Source organism: Condylura cristata, unplaced genomic scaffold (assembly GCF_000260355.1).
Source record: "Condylura cristata isolate star-nosed mole 26May11 unplaced genomic scaffold, ConCri1.0 scaffold00023, whole genome shotgun sequence".
Taxonomy (NCBI): Eukaryota; Metazoa; Chordata; class Mammalia; order Eulipotyphla; family Talpidae; genus Condylura; species Condylura cristata.
Window position 1 is genome coordinate 866,276 of NW_004567124.1, and position 9,474 is coordinate 875,749.

General features: G+C 39.0%; 1 protein-coding gene across 3 annotated transcripts in view; it reads right to left on the minus strand.

The window, feature by feature from the left end:
* Positions 1–9,294, minus strand: part of NEO1 (neogenin 1) — a 159,447-nt gene extending 150,153 nt beyond the window's left edge. For all 3 annotated transcript variants that reach the window (XM_004687609.2, XM_004687610.2, XM_004687608.1), the window contains exon 1: positions 9,125–9,294. In XM_004687609.2, the coding sequence (XP_004687666.1) occupies positions 9,125–9,254 (130 nt within the window). In that variant the 5' untranslated portion in view covers positions 9,255–9,294. The remainder of the gene's footprint in view (positions 1–9,124) is intronic.
* Between the last annotated feature and the right edge of the window lie 180 nt (positions 9,295–9,474).

The window sequence follows — 9,474 nt, forward strand, 5'->3', positions numbered from 1 at the left end:
GCCACCAGGGAGGGCCGATATTTTATACTTTTAAGTCAAAACAGAAATTAACTTTACCCCAACATTAAAACTCATGCACATATCTTAGCAATCAGAGCTAGATGCTGCTAGTAAAGCTGTCCCTGACTAGAGAGGAGGGAATAGCACAGAAGATAGCCTCCTCAGTCACCTCACCTCCCTTCCATTTCCTTCCCTCTCACCATGGGTATGGGCCAAACTGGACCCATACTGACCTGAGGTGAAATGAGACGCCAGGATTTCTGAGAGAACATATGGCTCCAGTAGCTATAGAATGTATGGGAGTGGGGGATAGGAAGGGGGAGAGAAGAGGTGAAAGAAAGAGCCAGATAAGCAATTGCTATTAGCAGTAATAGAGATGGGAAGAAACTTTCCTTAGCCTGGCTGAGATAATTATTTCTATTTAAGGGAAAAGCTGCATTCTTCGGTTTAAGTCTTCTTCCTTACAAACACTACTCTTTCCTTTGTTCAAGAGTCTTTACAGCATAGCCTTTCTACTGACTTCTAACCAGCTGAGTTTAGAAACTGGATATTGTTTGCCAGAATACATATGAATTAAAGGTAATGAGATCCTAAACAGCTTTATTTCAATGCATGATTAAAAATTTCTCTTATTCCCTAGTCTTCAATTTTCCATGGAGCTACAAAATGGTTGTGTTCTGTATAGGGAAGATGCCATTACAAAGGGGTTATCACCATAAGTGGTGTGCACACAATCCCTTAGATATAGTGGGTTGTCAGAAAAGTCATGATGCATTTTTTCTATTTTTGACTTTTCCAACAACCCAGTTTTTAATGTAAATTAAAAACTAATAACCTACCTTAAACTTCAAAAACTTTCAAGAATTAACCAAACATACCCTCAAATTTTAGCTGATATATCAAAAGTTATGCTACAAAGTTATAAATAAAACTTACAAGTTTGTTATTCTATCTCTGAATTTGTATATTACGATACTATCATTATTGATAGATATATTTTAGTGATTTTCTTTTCACTCAGTCTACAGCTAAAAACCAAATATTCTGTATTCAATTTCTATGTAGTCATTTTTAAAATTCACTCTAGTTAGGAGTCCTCAGTAAGTTTTACTGGCTGTTACTGACCAATAATAAAGGCTGAAAGCCTGTACAATCAATCTCTGGATTTCCCGAGGATATGGAAGTAGCTGTAGTTGAAGGTCCAGATGGCTCCATTATTAGCATTCTCATATATTCAAACATTCCAGTAACCATTTCACTTAGAGGAAATGAAAAATAACTCTCTCTGAGAATTCTAGTCACTGAGTTGGTAAAACAAAGTTACAATTACTCTAAACATATATAATCAAAATTCTGAATGCAAAACTATTACTTGAGCAAAGTAACACAAAGATTCCAGAATTAGTTTTCCTACCTTTCACAGTAATGTCAGTTTCTTCCTACAAATCAAGTGACTATTAACCAGGAGTATGGTTTTACCTCTGCTACCTTAAGAACAGAAAACATACCCAATTCATCTTAATTGTGCACAATGCACAGTTTTTTACATCACTAGCCCTCAAACTACATCCACTTGCAACTATTACCTAAACTTTTAGTTTTTGTCCAACAGAAAGTTAAATTTAAAATATTTCTCTCTCTCTCTCTCTTTTTAAGGGAAAGCAGACAATCTAAATTTCGGACTGCCCAACTATGAATTTCTCATCAAGAAGTCAAGTACTGGTTTTACCAAAAGAAAACACATAATCACTACCTCTTTCTCTCTTTTCTTTACATAAAAAGACAAAAGAGTTAACCTGCTTCTTTCAACTGGATCTCTAAGCTGGTCAATGTACTTTACATCCATTCAAAGTCTAGTAGTAAATAAGCATCTAGTATTTCAAGTAATACTACAACTACGTATTTCTCACAATTGCTAACACTGATTCATTATCTCTCATGATTAGCCCTAAATCTATTCTTATACATATAAAATAAAATCATGTGATTTACAAGCAACTTAAAAGATATTCCCAATCTTATTCACACCCACCCATCCCCCCCTGCACACACACACACACACACACACACACAAAGATGTACAATAACTTGGGCTCTAGAGAATGATAAAAGATAATTCTTGCACCCAGGAATAGAAATGATCAGTATTCAAACACAAGAACTGAAGAGAGGTGATTTAGCTGAGATAAATCCACCGATTTTATAGATTTTTGAGTTACAGAAACTTGGAGGTAGAAAGGCATTTGCAACTACCATTTAATTAGGTAATTAATTAACCCCTTCAGTTAACATCTGAAATAGAGAGGTGTAGAACCTGCATTTAAAATAATGATAATGGCCTTAAGTACTCAAAGTTCGCAATTAAGGGTGAAGATATTTTGAAAAAGTTGGGAAAGAACATAGTCAATGGCATTACTCTTAATGATACCATTATTCTTCTACAATAACTGGAGTCCTGACTCCCACATCCACACACAAATTCTTTTTATTAATAATTCCTTATGTGGGAACCTAAAATATAAAGGGAAAAGACTATTTGCAGGAAATATTCACTATAGTATTCTTTATAATAGCAAAATGTTTAAAACAATCTAAGCATCTGTGACAGGAGAATAAATAATCAGCAGCAAAACACGGTATAAAAAATAGCACTTTGCTTTGGAACTAGAAGACCTGGAGTCAAATGCCAGCTTCTCCACATGAGAACTGTAAATACATAGAAAGTTATTTATTATTTGAGATTCAATAGCTTTATCTGTAGAATGGGGTGAGGGGTAGGACAAGGGTTATGACCATTTTCCTCAGAGAATTATAAAAGGATTAAATGCATGTGAAAGAAATGCAGCAAAATACCTAGAGTTCAGTGAGTATTAAATAAATACTTTCTTTATTGGACACTATGAATATTATACTTATTCACTGCAATATCATACAGGTATTATAATGACTGTAAGAAAATCAATATGCACTGGCATGGTGAGATCTCCCAAACATTCTTAAAGTAGAAAAAAAAAAAGGTGTAAAAACAATTTGTACTATAGGTTTGCTTATATGTAAAAAAACTTTGCACAAAATGTAAATTCAAGGGTAAAATATTAAAAAGGGTTATTTATGTGTTAAAAAAGAAATTTATTGGCAGAAGTGATAAAACATTTTACTTTATTATAATGTTTTACTACTATATTGTTTTACTTCACATATATATTTAAGTATTTTTTAATTTTTAAAAATACCAAGATTACTTACAGATAATATGGCAACAAAGAAAAATAGCATAATGTTAAAATGACTACATATAAAGTTGTCCATACATTATGATTACAATGAAAATTATGTGTCATATAGACAGCTACTAGTAAGAGATAAAGCAAAATTATAGCATTGAGTCTAAGTGACATTTTTTTGTGTGTTTCTACTTTCTGGCTTATAATTAAATGTTTTAATCAAAAAACTTTTCATTCTAAATGAATCCAAACTTTGGGTTAAATTTATCTCTCATTAGTCTGTGTTCCATGACAAAGTCAATTATTTTAAATCACAAAAAAATCTTTCTTCAGCTCATTTAGCTCTCTGGTCAATATTATTTTACCTTTAATAATTTCTTCTAACTAATAAGCTCCTATTATTGATACAATTTTACCTAGAATACACCTACCAATGGTATAGTTAGTAGCTCCCAACTACATAGAAGTCACTAATAAAATGTTTAGGAAAAAGTGACTATTAAATAGATGAATAGAAATTCCGTGATTGAGAGATTACTGTTACCCTAGTATTTTTTTTATTAAAGAAAACTCATTTAGAAATAAAACAAAACCAACATGATTAAATCAACAGAAAAAGAATCAACAAAAATTTTTAGTAAATAGTATATTTTTAAAGCTCTTAAAGAAACATTAAAATCAACCTATACAGATTCAATACTTTTCAATTTATAAGCAATTTTATATTTCATCCTTCTGAAAGTTCAGTTAGGTAAACAGGTACTATTCTGACCTGCCTATGGCCCCTAACAGATAGGTGGGACAAGGAAGAACCATGGGGCGCATGTCAAGTCCTTTGTTCCGTATTCTAAATCTTTTCTCACTACCCCACATCTTGTATGAATTTTCATACGGTTTACTACGAGCAGTCATATTTCTTACTTTCTTTGAATATGTATCTTAGAAATCTATGAAATCTATGAACCTCAACCTGCTAAGCAGACAGCAAAACATTAGTCCTTGTTTATTGATGACTCAGTAAGATCACTGACCTTTCCAAAGATGATATAACTAATAAATACTAAAATTGTAGCCTATTCAGAGAAGGATGATCAAACTCACAAAGGGTCAGAAAACTAAGTAATGTGAAAAGTGACTGAAAAATCAAGGATGATTGATTTAGAATAGAAATGGAGGGGAGTTATACAAAAATTTTGCCACTGGAGGCACCACTGTATAGAAGAGTCAGATCTGTGCCATCTGTTCCTAGAGGTTAAAAACAAAGGCCATTCAACAAATATTTACTGGCTATCTCCTCTGTGCCAGATGTCAGTGTTCTGCCAGGTATACAAAGGTGTGGAGGAGAAGTCCCAATCTTCAACAAGTACAGATAAGTAGAGGAAACAAGGAAATAGTAACTCCAAAAACTATGGAAACAGGCAATGATGACTCTTTCTTTGAAGGGGATTAATAGAGAATCATTCACTGAATGGAGGGATAGGAGCTTCAGAGGTGAACGAGGAAGGATTAACAAGGAGGCATTAATAGAAAAAAACAACATGCTGAAAGACATGGAGACATGAAGCCCTGCAGTTATTCCGCAGAGATAGAATACCAAGGGCATAATAGTGGTGCCAAAAGATGAGGCTTTAAAATGGCCGAGGGGGCCCTCCCTGGTGGCGCAGCGGGTTAAAGCACAGCACTGAGAATCTAAAGCCGCTTCCTCATGAGTTTGATTCCCGCCTGCCCCGGAGGTGACCACATGGCGTGGCAGACCTCTACTGACCCACCTGCTGCTCCCCTCAGCAGTGTACTTTGTCCATCTGCCTGTTCTGCTCCCCACTCTGTCTCTGGTGAAGCCTCTCGCCGCCCCTGAGCCTCTGGCCTGTACCCCAGTTCTGTATGCACAAATAAATAAATCTTTAAAAAAAAAAATGGCCGAGGGGAGGTCATAAAGTACATAAAGAACCACACAACCTCTACCCCAAATAGTTTATACACTTTAGTACCCAAGCTATGGAACACTAATAACAGGAAATAAGAAGTATTACATGCTCAGAAAAAAAAATATGTAAAAAAGGTCATTTCATCAGGTGTACAGACTTCTAGAGAGTAACTGGAAATAAAGTGATTAATTATGGAACCACTATTGTTCTAGGCAGAGGTGAGGATGAAAAGATACAAAGTGATATTCACGAAATAGCTAGGAGAAAAAAATCAAACAGAACTACCCGTTCAGGGAATGAGGGAAAGAAGAGGAACCAGGATGACTTCTAGATCTCATCTTGGGTGAGCAGTTAACAGAAAATGCTCAAGACAGTTGTAACACAGGAAAACAAATCCATACAATGTAAAAACAAGGAATGGTTTGTTATGGTCTGGAGACACAGGCTGAGGGAAGTAGGATGAAGAGGAGCAAAGATGAGGTTTTCTCTGGTCTGGTGTAATATAAGGTACTTTTTCAGTGTAGTTACTGAGTGAGACATAAAGGAGAGTCATTAGCTTACAGGTAGCAACTGATGTGCAGGAGAATGTACAGGATATTATCAATTTAAGATGCCAATATTCAATGAAAGTGAAAGAAAATCTGAGAAACAAGGGAAATGATCAGAAAAAAGATGAATGGAGATAATATGATGTCAAAAAAGGCAAGAGGAAAAAGTTCAAAAAGGATGGAGAGTGATGATGAAGTTGAGTGCACTACAATAAAGCAGAGTACACTAACATGATATTCAAAATAGGAATAGACTACTTTGTGAGGTAATGATTCACATCATCAATTACATGATTAAGGTTTAACTCTTCCTCTGGGGGAGGATGAGAGGAAGGGGTGAGAACACTGTAGCTGAGAGCACAATGGGCTGATGGTGGAGGAATACAGGAGCTTTGGTGGTGGGAAAACTACCGCCACCACACTGGAGGGGAGAAATCCTACACTGTCAAAACAATTAAAAAGGATGTAAAACAATGGTTCTTAATTTAAGGAGGGAAAATATTCAGACCCAATAAAGCCAACGATTGAGAAGGTTAACAAAAGAATCCCTTCTTAAATAAAAAAGCGTAGCTGCATGAATTCTACAATACAACTCCAAATTCTAGGTCAAGTGTAGTCTCAAACTATTATGACAGTTTTGTCAAATATTCTTTTGCAATCTGACCCAATGAATGGGATTGTTCTAATAAAAAAAATTTAAAGACAGTTTCTACCTATGTCATGTAACCCACAAGTAAGCGGTACTGGATTACAACTTCTCACTAATTCTGCTACTAGGGTACAAAAAAACTGCTGGGGAAAGTATGGAAATAGTTGCTATATTCTACTTCAGTTCAAACTGCCTTCCCAACTTTCTCCATTTCCTGCATCCCAGTTCCTCCCCAACCATTCCTTGACCCCGGCACTCTAAACTGAGAAGGCATGCACTGCAAAGGTTACTCTGACATATTGTCTTTAGGTCCCTATACATCTTCCTTGCCTGTTCTTTCCTTCCTTCATAAAACCAAGCAGTGTGAGGTAATGATTCACACCATCATCATTCCTAACAGTCTTCCATTGCTGACTTTTCTCCTTCAGCTGTTTCCCTCCCCTTTTCCTCCATCTTCTCTTGTCTATACATCCACCCTAAGTTGGGAGAAAAATCTCCACTATTCTTTTGTTCCACACCCCTATTTTCTTTTAGGTACAAATAAATATTTCTCCCTGCCCCTACAACTTACTGCAATCTCCTTTTAAGAAGATCTGAATGCCTTGGTGGTGGGTATGGTGTGATACCATATGTCTGAAGAAGAAAATCCTACACCTCTGAAACATACAGGCTATTGTCTAAACCTACAAAAACTAAAAAATTGCAACACTGACAGGGGATATCTGACAGCTTGTTTCAGTTGCCATTTCCTCCTTCTCAATTCCTTTGATCTTCAGTTTATGACAGAACTGACCAGCCTTTCCTTATTGCAGTGATTCCTCCCACTTTTGTAATGAGGCAGGATAGCTTGTGGAAAATACAGTGGACCAAGAGTCAAATCTGTGTTCTGGACCCAACTAAACCACTAATTAGCTGTAAGCAGCCCAGTCTCCACTCCTACTCATCTCTCAGGTTTCACCACTTTTGAAAATACCGTTCCCCTGAAGTTAGGTCTGCAGGATACACTTTCCCCAAACCTGTTATTTATAGTGCAGATCACAATGACTTAATTATATCATTTAGTAGAACAGCTAAACACCAGACTGTAAGCTCCATGAAGGCAGTGGACAGCTGAGCAATGTCTTGTACCTTATTAGTGCAAAATTAGTCTATCAATACAGTTAATGCTGAAAGAGCTGTTATGACTATTTCCTGAAACTGTTTATAATTTTTAAGTTATGTTATGAAGTTATTAGTACTTTTACTCACAAAATTGACAAAATTTTAAATTGGTTTAATTTTTAAGCCCTAAAATACACATGATCTGAACAATACATAAAATTCTCTCATGTAAAATTAAAGGAGCTTGAGAGAAAACCTATCTTCCAAGGCATTTACAGTTCTCATGCCTATCCACAAAAATAGAAAAAGTTGGATCAAAATGTGTGTTCGAAACCATATGCAGACTGGAAGTGCCAGCTAAGACTTAGATACTAAAACACTGTGTTGTTTAAATGCTGATAAAACTCTTTGGTACTTCAGGTTTAAAGCTTTTTACTTTGGCAAAAGTCATGATCTATACATACTCTGAACGAAAATCACAAGAAAATTTATCAACCATGTTCCACTGCAGTGTGATTTTACATATTTGATATAAAGTCAGGGAAAAACAAATAGTGATTTAGTGACACAGAAGTTGCCTGATCAGATGACTTTAAAACGCAAAAAAAAAAAAAAAAAAAAATCCGATCTCCAGCAAGTAGGTGAAAGTTTTGTCAAGTTTTATGATATACCACTTTGTCAAACAATTTAAACAGATTACACGCTAATTTGTCCTTCAACTGCTGAGTAGGTCCCACTCCTCAATTACACAGCAAGGTCTTTACAGGCAAGCTTGGCATTTTGTTCACTGGTCCCTTTACATAAATGGGAATGCAAGAGATTTCGGTAATCTATTATTATTCGGTAATCTATTTAAATCTGGAACTGTTTTTTCAAGGATGAACCTACTTACATATTGCCGCTTTAAACCAACATACCAATACTTTGTAAAAATCCAATGCTTAGACGATTCCCTAGGTTAAGAGAGGTTAACAGCCTGTAAATGCAGTTGTAATCCCATGGAAGAGGCGTTTCATAACGGAAACATGAACAGATATAATCACTTGGAGCCGATCTCCACGGTGTCCTCATCATTAACTCCCAACCACTGGCGATGAGCAGGCAACGGTGCCCGCTTGACACTCTCTCTTCCGCAGCCGTGGGGCCACAATCGCACACACGGAGCCCCTCAAGATCTGCCAGAGCCTCCCAGGGACTTATGCTGGGAAATCCCAGGCCAGGGAATGTGGAGTTCAAGCCCCCCTCCCCCTTGCTTCCCAGAAAAATTAATGAATTGGCCGTCCGATTGTTTATTTAATGAGGTGTGGAGTGGCCTCTGCTGGTGCTGGTGTGAGCACAAGAATGTCCCACTCTTACAAGTGGGATGAGCCTGGGGGATGGGAGGGAGGCGAGGGGTGAACCTGCCTCCGGGTACAAAGCGTAGAACAGAACCCCGGAGCACCGAACGCGCCCCGGCGGCCGCCCCTCCCCTGGCGGCGCCCCCGCCAGCCTACTTCCCTCTCCGCCAGCGCGACCCCTATTCTCTCCGGCAACCCGAGCAGAGGCGGACAAGTTCCTGCACCCTTCCTCCAGGATCCTAAACAAAAACCTGCAGCGGCCGCCGGGGTCCGGGCTGCGCCCCCGCTCCCACCCCCACCCCGCGACTCCCGGGCCCGCGCCCCCACAGCCACCTCTTACCTGGGGACGGCGGCGGTGAGCCGCTCCTGGCGGCAGCGGCTCCCGGCGCCCGGCGCCCGAGCAGCAGCAGGCAACAGAGCCAGAAGGAGGAGGTGCCGAGGAGTCGCCGGGCTCCCCGCTCCGCCGCCATCTCTTCCCCGCGAGCGGCGGCGGCGGCGGCGGCGGCGGCGCCGCAGGCTGCAGTCCTAAGGGTGTGCGGCCCGAGAAGTCAGCCCTTTCCCCGGAGGCGCTGGCCTGCGCGTCCTTTCCCGTTCCCACCTCCCTACTCCGTCCCGGACTCGCGTCCCCGGCGCTTAGTGCGGGGGCAAGGGCGCCGGGGCAGGGCGAAGGCGGCTGCGTAGTCCCCGCAC